Genomic DNA, 13,625 nt, shown 5'->3' on the forward strand with positions numbered 1-13,625 from the left:
ATATTATTTTCACTACAAAAGCTTTTGGGGTCACTGAAAATTTATGAAACTTTAATTTGATAATAAATTCCATTAAGTAAGTATAAATCTCCTTAAATGAAGGAAAGAATAAGAGGTTCATGAATGTTATCTTTGTGGTTAAATTAACACATTTCAGCATATTTGGTTGACAGTAGCAGCGATAAAACGTTGGTACCAGTGATTAAGGAAAAGTAGTACATTTTACATTATGACTATCATAGAAGTGATATATTTATTCTTTTGAAAATGTTAGGAATAGCTGACAATAAGATAAACAAAATTGGAGTGCCAGTGTCATATCACAGAATGAGAATACAAGGAAAAAATCTGCATTAGCAAATTAAAGTGCATTCTTCATTGATGAACTTTCTGCATGCTTTTTTCCTTGCTGCCATGTTTTTCTTTTTTTTTTTCCTTCTTTATATCACTCGTAATTCAATGATAGGGCATTAGTTCATGATCTGGCCCAACATGTATTTGTCATACAAAATAATCTAAAATACAGAAATAACCATTTAAGTGGTATTTTTATTTATAGGTAGCTTACAATTTTTATATTATTTACATACTTTGAATCATTCATTCTTTTGTCTTCACTTTCAATGAAATACTGGTACAAATGGGCTGAGTGAGAACAAGCAGTTATGTTCATTTAAAATTATTCACAACTGTCTTCCAAAAGAGAAGCGCTTTTGAGATTCCTCATGACCTTGTTTTCTGCTGAAATTTCAAACTGAATTCACTGTTGACTTGGTGATACCATTGTTTTTCCAGGGTCTAAACTGAAGACTATGTTTATTCTGGTTCTATAGTCATGGTAAGTGGCAATGCAAGCTCAGAACGTCAGGTTGTATACTTTGCTCTGCTTGTACTACCAGAGCTGGCAGCAGTGGAAGCAGCAGTCTGATTGCCTAAATAAAGAGGGTCCAAACAAGCTACTTTGGCAGCAAAGAATGAATGAATGCAGTGAAGAACAGCAAACAGATTTGAGAACTCCAGCTCCTGAAAGAGAAAAAGAAATGCTTCAGATAAAATAAAAGTCAAATTCTCTTTAAAAACTGGTAATAACTAGACAGTTAATAATGAGTTATTTTTTCAAGCTCAATGAACATAATTTAAATCAGTTAATTATATCAAATAGCAGAAACTGTAGGCATTTTGTTCAATATGTAAATTTTATATGTATTGCAGATGTACTCAAAACATGGTAGTCTAAGAGCTAGAAATACTAAGCATTCGTATTATCATTTCTGTATTGATAAATGCTGGATAGAAATATATTTGGCCAGAATAAAATTTCATTATTGATAAAGTACAAAAAATGGGAGTAGCTTAAGCCTATTTTTAATCTCTTCCTACGCATTTCAAATGATAAATTTGGATTGAAATAATTTTAAAAATATTCTTCATTATTATCTAGAATAAGTTACAATTTACCATAAGACACTGAATATGAAATGCTGAAAGCAGGGAGTTATAAATGTTTATGGCACTAGGAGCCAAATGGTTCAGTTCTAAAGTATAAAGCATACATTAATTTTTTTTTAAATTTTTTTAATTTATTTATGATAGTCACACAGAGAGAGAGAGAGAGAGGCAGAGACATAGGCAGAGGGAGAAGCAGGCTCCATGCACCGGGAGCCTGATATGGGATTCGATCCTGGGTCTCCAGGATCGTGCCCTGAGCCAAAGGCAGGCGCTAAACCGCTGCGCCACCCAGGGATCCCCATACATTAATTTTAAATGTAATTAATTTTAATTGTTATATTTGTTTAAATTTTTCGTACTTGGTGGTTAAAAAAATATCAACCAAGGCCCACTAATTGTTTGGATTTGTTATTATTATTATTTAAATTCAATTTGCCAATATATAGTAGATCATTAGTTTCAGATATAATTTTGAATAATTCATCATTTGTGTATAACATCAAATGCTCATCCTGTCATGTGCCCTCCTTAATGGCTGTCATCAAGTTACCCTACCCCCTTTCAGCAACCATCGTTTGTTTCCCAGAGTTGAGTCTCTCATTATGCTGAGTCAAATAAGTCAATTGGAGAAAGACAATTATGTGGTTTCATTCGTATGTGAAATATAAGAAAATGTGCAAAGGACCATAAGAGAAGGAGAGGAAACTGAATGGATTTTTTTGAAATAGGTTTTCCATTTGGATCCTTAAGGAAATTTGTAGCCAACATTGAAAAAAAAAAAGGAAATATTTTTGTTTTTTTCAAACCACAAATAATGTCAGACTAGCAGTAATATCCTGAGGTGATGGTCAGGATAGCCTTTAAAAGCTGACCTCATCCTTGGTGATGAGGTATGGAAAACCATCAATAGTCCCATAAAATGTTTTAATTCCAAGAGGATTGAGAGAAGACACATACATGTGCTTAATGAAGTCTATATGATAAACATACCACAAAGAGGATAACCAGAGGGTAATAAACCATGTGAAATTGCTGATAGAGTTGTTGCTATATCATTCATATTTATAATAAAGCATATAGAATCACACTTGATGTGTACATTAGTAATAGTGTTTGAAATCTGTCATATGTCACAATGGAAAACAATATAAAATATCTATTCAACTGGGACATATTGCAGTATGTGCAATGCACCAGGAAACTAAGTAAAATAATTCACCTTCAGAATATTTTCTCAGATCATGCAATAAAAGTACAATAGAGCACAGCATAAATTCACTCACAGTTCTGTACAACATAGATAAATACTTATGCTGTCTCAGTAATCCCCTTCAGAACATCAGTATTTTATAGTTTCCTATAGCAAATGTTGACTTATTCTAGAGAGCAGTGAAGATTTAACTATTCTGAATGCCTAAAATATTTCAGTCTAAAAATGATTTTAGTTATTCCATCATAATGTTTTCAGGTGCTTCACTTTTGACAACCCACTTCAGTGGCAGTATATGTTACTTGTCAACTAGCAGTATCTCTCTTGCCTTAGCCCTGAAGGCCCCTACTCTCCCTTCATTCTTTGTTCTGCCAGTTTATGTCACCTGCAGATTTCAAAATACTTTTGATATCAACCCATAAGTCCATTTGATATGAAAAGGGTGGTAGGTAAGGTTTTGGAAAATATGGGATGTGTCTACATACTGTTAAAAAAGAAAACTACAAAAAAACTAGCAATTCATTCTTGGTAAAGGGGAAAATATTTGGAATATTGCAAGGAGGCAAAAGTATAAAAAGGTTTTCTCAAAAATAATTCTGCTGGAGGACGGCGGAAGTGTAGGGTCCCCAAGTCACCTGTCCCCACCAAATTACCTAGGTAACCTTCGAATCATCCTGAAAATCTACGAATTCGGCCTGAGATTTAAAGAGAGAACAGCTGGAATGCTGCAGTGAGAAGAGTTCGCGCTTCTATCAGGTAGGAAGACGGGGAAAAAGAAATAAAGACACAAAAGGCCTCCAAGGGGGAGGGGCCCGCGAGGAGCCGGGCTGAGGCCGGGGCGAGTGTCCCCAGGACAGGAGAGCCCCGTCCCGGAGGAGCAGGAGCTGCACCAACCTTCCCGGGGGAAAGGGGCCCGCAGGGAGTTAGAGCAGGACCCAGGAGGGCGGCGATGCCCTCGGGCTCCGGGGACACTAACAGGCACCTGCGCCCCCGGGACAGGCAGAGGCCGGGAGGGCCCAGGACAGCGAGGACGCTCCTGCCCCGAGCTGAGCAGATCAGCGGCCCCGCCCCGGAGCCCCCAGGCTCTGCAGACGGAGAGCCCCGGAGCTACTGCGGGAGCTGACTCCAGGGCTGCAGAGCTGCCCCCGCCACTGTGGCTTCCTCCTGGGGCCTCACGGGGTAAACAACCCCCACTGAGCCCTGCACCAGGCAGGGGCAGAGCAGCTCCCCCAAGTGCTGACACCTGAGAATCAGCACAGCAGGCCCCTCCCCCAGAAGACCAGCTGGACAGACCAGTTCCAGGGGAAGTCAAGGGACTTACAGTATACAGAATCAGAAGATACTCCCCTTTGTTTATTTATTTTGTTTTTTGCTTTTTGATTTCTGTTTGCTTCCCCCACCCCTTTTTTCCCCTTTCTTTCTTTTTTTTTCTCTTTTTCTTCCTTTTTTTCTTCCTTTTTTTGTCTTTCTTTTTTATCTTTTCTTTCCTTCTTTTTCTTCTCTCTTTTCTCCTTTTCCCAATACAACTTGTTTTTGGCCACTCTGCACTGAGCAAAATGACTAGAAGGAAAACCTCACCTCAAAAAAAAGAATCAGAAACAGCCCTCTCTCCCACAGAGTTACAAAATCTGGATTACAATTCAATGTCAGAAAGCCAATTCAGAAGCACTATTATACAGCTACTGGAGGCTCTAGAAAAAAGCATAAAGGACTCGACAGACTTCAAGACTGCAGAATTTAGATCCAATCAGGCAGAAATTAAAAATCAATTGAATGAGATGCAATCTAAACTAGAAGTCCTAACGACGACAGTTAACAAGGTGGAAGAACGAGTGAGTGACATAGAAGACAAGTTGATGGCAAAAAGGGAAACTGAGGAAAAAAGAGACAAACAATTAAAAGATCATGAGGATGGATTAAGGGAAATCAATGACAGCCTGAGGAAGAAAAATCTATGTTTAATTGGGGTTTCCGAGGGCGCTGAAAGGGCCAGAGGGCCAGAATATGTATGTGAACAAATCATAGCTGAAAACACTCCTAATCTGGGAAGGGAAACAGGCATTCAGATCCAGGAAATAGAGAGAGCCCCCCCCTAAAATCAATAAAAACCGTTCAACACCTCGACATTTAACAGTGAAGCTTGCAAATTCCAAAGATAAAGAGAAGATCCTTAAACCAGCAAGAGACAAGAAATCCCTCACTTTTATGGGGAGGAGTATTAGGGTAACAGCAGACCTCTCCACAGAGACCTGGCAGTCCAGAAAGGGCTGGCAGGATATATTCAGGGTCCTAAATGAGAAGAACATGCAACCAAGAATACTTATTCCAACAAGGGTCTCATTCAGAAAGGAAGGAGAGATAAAGAGCTTCCAATACAGGCAGGAACTGAAGGAATATGTGACCTCCAAACCAGCTCTGCAAGAAATTTTAAGGGAGACTCTTAAAATTCCCCTTTAAGAAGAAGTTCAAAAAAAAAAAAAAAAAAAAGAAGAGGTTCAGTGGAAAATCCAGAAAAACAAGGACTGAATAGATATGATGACACTAAACTCATATCTTTCAATAGTGACTCTGAACATGAACGGGCTTAATGACCCCATCAAAAGGCGCAGGGTTTCAGACTGGATAAAAAAGCAGGACCCATCTATTTGCTGTCTCCAAGAGACTCATTTTAGACAGAAGGACACCTACAGCCTGAAAATAAAAGGTTGGAGAACCATTTACCATTCAAATGGTCCTCAAAAGAAAGCAGGGGTAGCCATCCTTATATCAGATAAACTAAAATTTACCCCGAAGACTGTAGTGAGAGATGAAGAGGGACACTATCTCATACTTAAAGGATCTATCCAACAAGAGGACATAAAGATCCTCAATATACATGCCCTGAATGTGGGAGCTGCCAAATATATCAATCAATTAATAACCAAAGTCAAGACATACTTAGATAATAATACACTTATACTTGGTGACTTCAATCTAGCTCTTTCTATATTAGATAGGTCTTGTAAACACAACATCTCCAAAGAAACGAGAGCTTTAGATGATACACTGGACCAGATGGATTTCACAGATATCTACAGAACTTTACATCCAAACTCAACTGAATACACATTCTTCTCAAGTGCACATGGAACTTTCTCCAGAAGAGACCACACACTGGGTCACAAATAACGTCTTAACTGATATGAAAAGATTGGGATCGTCCCCTGCATATTCTCAGATAATAATGCCTTGAAATTAGAACTAAATCACAACAAGAAGTTTGGAAGGACCTCAAACACGTGGAGGTTAAGGACCATCCTGCTAAAAGATGAAAGAGTCAACCAGGACATTAAAAGAATTAAAAAGATTCATGGGAACTAATGAGAATGAAGATACAACCATTCAAAATCTTTGGGATGCAGCAAAAGCAGTCCTGAGGGGGAAATACATTGCAATACAAGCATCCATTCAAAAACTGGGAAGAACTCAAATATAAAAGCTAACCTTACACATAAAGGAGCTAGAGAAAAAACAGCAGATAGATCCTACACCCAGCAGAAGAGGAGAGTTAATAAAGATTCTAGAAGAACTCAATGAAATCGAGACCAGAAGAACTGTGGAAAAGATCAACAGAACCAGGAGTTGGTTCTTTGAAAAATTAATAAGATAGATAAACTATTAGCCAGCCTTATTAAAAGAAGAGAGAGAAGACTCAAATTAATAAAATCATGAATGAGAAAGGAGAGATCACTACCAACACCAAGGAAATACAAACGATTTTAAAAACATATTATGAACAGCTCTATGCCAATAAATTAGGCAATCTAGAAGAAATGGACGCATTCCTGGAAAGCCACAAACTACCAAAACTAGAGCAGGAAGAAATAGAAAACCTGAACAGGCCAATAACCAGGGAGGAAATTTTAGCAGTCATCAAACACCTCTCAAGACACAAGAGTCCAGGGCCAGATGGCTTCCCTGGGGAATTCTATCAAATGTTTAAAGAAGAAGCCATACCTATTCTACTAAAGCTGTTTGGAAAGATAGAAAGAGATGGAGTACTTCCAAATTCGTTCTATGAGGCCAGCATCACCTTAATTCCAAAACCAGACAAAGATCCCACCAAAAAGGAGAATTACAGACCAATATCCCTGATGAACATGGATGCAAAAATTCTCAACAAGATACTAGCCAATAGGATCCAACAGTACATTAAGAAAATTATTCACCATGACCAAGTAGGATTTATCCCCGGGACACAAGGCTGGTTCAACACTCGTAAAACCATCAATGTGATTCATCATAGCAGCAAGAGAAAAACCAAGAACCATATGATCCTCTCATTAGATGCAGAGAAAACATTTGACAAAATACAGCATCCATTCCTGACCAAAACTCTTCAGAGTGTAGGGATAGAGGGAACATTCCTCAGCATCTAAAAGCCATCTATGAAAAGCCCACAGCAAATATCATTCTCAGTGGGAAGCACTGGGAGCCTTTCCCCTAAGATCAGGAACACGACAGGGATGTCCACTCTCACCACTGCTGTTCAACATAGTTCTGGAAGTCCTCGCCTCAGCAATCAGACAACAAAAAGACATTAAAGGCTTTCAAATTGGCAAAGAAGTCAAACTCTCCCTCTTTGCCGATGACATGATACTGTACATAGAAAACCCAAAAGCCTCCACCCCAAGATTGCTAGAACTCATACAGCAATTTGGCAGTGTGGCAGGATACAAAATCAATGCCCAGAAATCAGTGGCATTTCTATCCACTAACAATGAGACTGAAGAAAGAGACATTCAGGAGTCAATCCCATTTACAATTGCACCCAAAAGCATAAGATACTTAGGAATAAACCTAACCAAAGAGGTAAAGGATCTATACCCTAAAAACTACAGAACACTTCTGAAAGAAATTGAGGAAGACACAAAGAGATGGAAAAATATTCCATGCTCATGGATTGGCAGAATTAATATTGTGAAAATGTCAATGTTACCCAGGGCAATTTACACGTTTAATGCAATCCCTATCCAAATACCATGGACTTTCTTCAGAGAGTTAGAACAAATTATTTTAAGATTTGTGTGGAATCAGAAAAGACCCCGAATAGCCAGGGGAATTTTAAAAAAGAAAACCATAGCTGGGGGCATCACAATGCCAGATACTACAAAGCTGTGGTCATCAAGACAGTGTGGTACTGGCACAAAAACAGACATATAGATCAATGGAACAGAATAGAGAACCCAGGATTGGACCCTGAACTTTATGGTCAACTATTATTTGATAAAGGAGGAAAGACTATCCACTGGAATAAGACAGTCTCTTCAATAAATGGTGCTGGGAAAATTGGACATCCACATGCAGAAGAATGAAACTAGACCACTCTCTTGCACCATACACAAAGATAAACTCAAAATGGATGAAAGATCTAAATGTGATACCAGAGTCCATCAAAATTCTAGAGGAGAACACAGGCAACACCCTTTTTGAACTCAGCCACAGTAACTTCTTTCAAGATCCATCCACGAAGGTAAAAGAAAGAAAAGCAAAAATGCACTATTGGGACTTCATCACGATAAGAAGCTTTTGCACAGCAAAGGATACAGTCAACAAAACTAAAAGACAACCTACAGAATGGGAGAGGATATTTGCAAATGACGTATCAGATAAAGGGCTAGTTTCCAAGATCTATGAAGAACTTATTAAACTCAACAGCAAAGAAACAAACAATCCAATCATGAAATGGGCCAAAGACATGAAGAGAAATCTCACAGAGGAAGACATGGACATGGCCAACGTGCACATGAGAAAATGCTCCGCATCACTTGCCATCAGGGAAATACAAATCAAAACCACAATGAGATACCACCTCACACCAGTGACAATGGGGAAAATTAACAAGGCAGGAAATCACAAATGTTGGAGAGGATGCGGAGAAAGGGGAACCCTCCTGCCCTGTTGGTGGGAATGTGAACTGGTGCAGCCACTCTGGAAAACTGTGTGGAGGTTCCTCAAAGAGTTAAAAATAGACCTGCCCTACGACCCAGCAATTGCCCTGCTGGGGATTTACTCCAAAGATTCAGATGCAATGAAACGCCGGGACACCTCCACCCCGATGTTTCTAGCAGCAATGGCCACAATAGCCAAACTGTGGAAGGAGCCTCGGTGTCCAACGAAAGATGATGGATAAAGAAGATGTGGTCTATGTATACAATGGAATATTCCTCAGCCCTTAGACACGACAAATACCCACCATTTGCTTTGGCGTGGATGGACCCGGAGGGTATTATGCTGAGTGAAGTAAGTCAATCGGAGAAGGAGAAACATTATATGTTCTCATTCATTTGTGGAATATAAATAATAGTGAAAGGGAACAGAAGGGAAGGGAGAATAAATGGGTACGAAATATCAGAAAGGGAGACAGAACATGAAGACTCCTAAGTCTGGGAAACCAACTAGGGGTGGTGGAAGGGGAGGAGGGCAGCGGGTGGGGGTGACTGTGTGGCAGGCACTGAGGGGGGCACTTGATGTGATGAGCACTGGGTGTTATTCTGTATGTTGGCAAATTGAACACCAATAAAAATAAATTTATTATTAAAAAAATTTTAAAAAATGCTACATTTTTATTAATTTGGAGATTATACCTTAGTTATCAAAATAGGTATCAACTTACATAGAATTTTTTAGAAAGATTATATTTTCAATTATTCATACCTTATAAATTATATAGATTGGCACTGTAAAATTTTTACACTTTTTTTTTTTCAGGGGAGTTAGTGGTAGGAAATAATAGGTAAGAAAGAAAGGAGGCAGAAATGTCTTCAAGTTTGGTTCTTGATTCCAATGTCAACTCATCTTTCCTGTCTCAACGTTCAGTTTTGGCAACTATACCCCTTCTTGGAGTTTCAATTATCAAATATATACATGATATAAAAATGAATAATATATATTATTATATCATATATATGTGACATATTTATGAGGAATATGAATTACTCATTTTAATATATCACATATATATTACATTTTAAAATATGTTTCCTAGACCTACATGTCCATCTATCTGCTGAGCATCCACAATGACATCTGTCAAGTTATTTGCCATCTCCTTGTCATAAAGCTCTTCTCAACCCTATAAATCTAACTAAATATAAATTCTCTTCAAAATGTAATCAATCAATTCATTCATTCATTCGTTCATTCAATGAATACTTATTGAGTGCTTAGTACGCATTTAGTCTTATTCTGACCAGAAAGACATAAGTGGTGAGCAAAACGGGAAAAAAAAAAAGAGTCTTCATAAGACTTCAAATCTAGTGGCAAAAGACAAAATATAAGGGTATAAATAAATTAAATATTGTTGAATATATTTATAAGTACAGTCAAGAAAATAAAACAGAGAAGAGAGAAAAAAGTGTAGAAGGGACTGCAAGATGGGAAAATCTTCATTGGCATGTGTACAAAATCTGACAAAAGAACGGACAAAGGAATAAATAATAAGAATGTCCATAAAAAAAAAAATCCAGGCAGATGTGTAATTTCAAAGGCCCTGCCTGACATAAAGACATTCTAAGAGAGTTTGAGTTAAAGCAAGGGGTTATTGTGGGTGGATTAGAAATAATTAAGGAGTAATTAATAGGAAATGAAGTCAAAGAAGTAACGCAGGTCAGAATTTGGAGTCCCATTGGACTATTCAATGAGTTTTACTCTGAGTGACATGGAAAACCACAGGAGGTTTTTGAGCAGAGAAGTGACAAGAATTGACATAAGACTTAAAATTATAATTCAGAGAAATCATAATTCTGAGCTTTTTGGAAATAAGATTGAAAGAAGGAGAGAAGTTATAATGTTTTCAATAAGGAAAGGTGTGGAATTTGAAAGTAAAGTTGATTTGAGGATGATTCCAAAATATTTGATAGAGGAGAGTGTGAGGAGAAAGTTGTCATTTACTAAAATGGAGGAATTATGAAAAAAGCAGTTTTGACATGAAATACCAAAATACTATTTTGGTTTAGAAATGTTACATTTGAGAGCATATCAGAATTACAAGGAGAAGTATATAACTGTATATAATAGTGCAGACTTAAGGGAAAAATCAAAGTTGGGCATAAAATTTAGGATGCACTGGTATATGGATAAAATAAAGAATAAACCTGTGGTCTAACTGACAAGATTAATGTGTGGAGGGTATGTAGAAAAAAGGATTAAGGACTAATCCTGGGGATCCTACAGTATAAAATATAGGAAAGATAGGGAAGAACCAGCAAAGAAAACAGAACAGTAGTTGCCAGAGAAGAGAGATAGACAAAACAGGGAGTCTGGTAAAATGAGTTCTGGAAATTGGCTTTGGACTTAGCAATGTGGAAGTCATTTTTATCCTTGACAAAAACGTTTTATTGGGAAGTGGATGCGAAGAACTCATAAGAATCAGTTCATGAGTGATTGAGTGAAAAAAAAAATAGAGCAAGTATAGATAACAACTCTTTGGAGAAGTCTGTTTTTCTTTCTTAAATGAGCAGAGAAATGAATCAGTAGGTGAGATTAACAATGTTTATCTAATAATTAAGAAGTTAGGAAGCACCTAAATATATAAAGCAAATATTAAAATATCTAAAGGGAGAAATAGCAATATAATGAAAGTAGCAGGCTTTAGTACCTCAGTTACATCAATGTTTAGATCATCCAGGCAAAAATCAACAAGAAAACATCATCCTTAAATACCATGTTAGACCAAATGGGCTTGATACTACAAATATATGCATATTCATATTTGCAGATAAAAGGATATTTTATAAGAAAGTCCTAGACACTACCAAAATATATTAGAACTAATAGGCAAATTCTATAAAATCGCAGGATACATAATCAATATACATAAATCTGCTATGTTTCTATACACGTTAGTAGTTCATTATTAGATGAACTATCACAAAGGGAATTTAAGAAAATAATTTAATTTACAATTGACTCAAAAATAATAAAATACCTAGGAATACATGTGACCAATGACCTGTACATTAGACACCAAAAAGCACCGATGGAAAGAAATTAAAGACACAAATACATGGAAAGATATTCTATGCTCATGAATTAGAAGAAATAATACTGATAAAATGTCCATGGGGCACCTGGATGGCTCAGTCGATTAAGTGTCTGCCTTCAGCTTAGGGTCCTGGGATTAAGCCCTGCATCAGGCTCCCTCCTCAGCAGGGAGTCTGTTTCTCCCTCTCCCTCTGTTCCTCCCTTCACTTGTGCCTACTCTTGTGTGTGCTCTTTCTCTCGAAGTAAATAAGATATTTAAAAAAATGTGTCCATGCTTCCCAAAGCAATATTGTTATCCCTATCAAAGGTCCAATAGATTCTTTGATAAAAATGAAACAAACAATCCTAAACTTTGTATGGAACCACAAAAAATCCCAAATAGACAAAGCGATTTTGAGAAAGAACAAAACTAAAGGTATCACACTCTCTGATTTCAAACTCTATTACAAAGATATAGTAATCAAATATGAACACTTGTGCATTGTTGGTACAGAGGTAAATTGTTTCAGACACTATGGAAAACAGTATGAAGCATCCTCAAAAATTAAAAAAAAATAGGACTTCCATATGATTCAGCATTTGTACTTCTGGGTATTGAAGCCAAGAAAACAAAAACATTAATTCAAAATGATACATGCACCTCCACATTCAATGCAGCATTATTTATAATAGCCACGATATAGAAGCAGCATTGGTGTCCACTGATGGATGAAAAATAAAGGAATGTGACACACACACACAGAAATATTATTCAGCCATGAAAAAGAATGAAATTTTTCCACTTGTGACAACACTGCTGGACACTGAAGGCAGTATGCTTAAGTGAAATAAGTTAGACAAAGAATCACAAATACAGTATGATTTAACTCACATATGGAATAATAAAAACAAGCAAGCTCATAGATAGAGAGACTAGATTTGTGGTTGCCAGAGACAGGGACAAAATAGAGGAAAGTCATCAAAAGTTATACACTTCCAGGTATAAAATAAATAAGTCATGGGGATTTATGTACAATATAGTGACTATAGTTAATACTGTCTTGCATATTTGAAAGTTGCTAATGGAGTAATTCTTAAAAATTCACATCACAGGAAAAAAAACCTGTAACTATGCATAGTGACAGCTGTTACCTAGATTTATTGTGGTGGTCATTTCACAGCATATACAAATAACAAATCATTATGTTATACACCTGAAATATAATGCCAATTATACCTCAATTTTTTTAAAAACCCATTTTATTGACTTCATAACTTCATAAAAATTAACAGAATTTTAATTCATGCTTTATTATATATACTTTTTAAACTATGTAAAGTAAAATTGTCAACCGTCCTTGCTTGTACACTTGCTCTGTTTCTTCTGCAACAATGTCTAGCAAACTCAATATGGCTGAGATACAGAAATTTGGCAAGTCAAAATTGAAGGCAGACAGACAAAAAATATCTGTCATCTGTTTCAGGACTTAACTATGTCACTCCAGTGCCATGTGGCCTCTATCATTTATCACTAGAAATCATCTGTTAGCCTTATGAATGATCCCAAGTACTGCTGGAATCATTCTCTTGCCGTTTTCAAGATTCTTTATTTAGGCTTTTAAAAGTTCAATTACAAGGTTTCTTTCTCTTTGGGCTTATCATACTTAGAAGTTTACCGAACTTCTGGAATTTGGAGGTTAATGTTTTTCATATTTGAGAAGTTTTCAGTTGTTTTATTTCTTCAAGTAATCATTATACCCCCTTTTCCCCTGCTTTCCTTGGATTCCCATTATGTACATGATTGATCCTGTCATACATGTAACTTTCTGAGGATCTGTTCATTTTTACTCATTTGTTCATTTTCCGTTCCCTAGACAGGATAATCTCAATTGACCTAATGAGATTGACATGTATTGAACTCATTCTCTGTTCAAAAGCTCAAATCTTTTGTTTAATATCTCCA

The 13,625-nt window shown here is 36.9% G+C and overlaps 1 protein-coding gene across 11 annotated transcripts in view; it reads right to left on the reverse strand.

Moving 5' to 3' along the window:
• Positions 1–529: 529 nt before the first annotated feature.
• The window catches only part of SNTG1 (syntrophin gamma 1), a 794,914-nt gene continuing 781,818 nt past the window's right edge, over positions 530–13,625 (reverse strand). For all 11 annotated transcript variants that reach the window (XR_011996669.1, XM_026011160.2, XM_072734765.1 and 8 more), the window contains one exon: positions 530–1,023. Coding sequence is in view for 10 of the 11 variants with exons in the window: in XM_026011160.2 (XP_025866945.1) it covers positions 865–1,023 (159 nt within the window). In the remaining variant the exon portion in view is untranslated. The remainder of the gene's footprint in view (positions 1,024–13,625) is intronic.

This window comes from Vulpes vulpes, chromosome 13, assembly GCF_048418805.1.
Source record: "Vulpes vulpes isolate BD-2025 chromosome 13, VulVul3, whole genome shotgun sequence".
NCBI lineage: Eukaryota > Metazoa > Chordata > Mammalia > Carnivora > Canidae > Vulpes > Vulpes vulpes.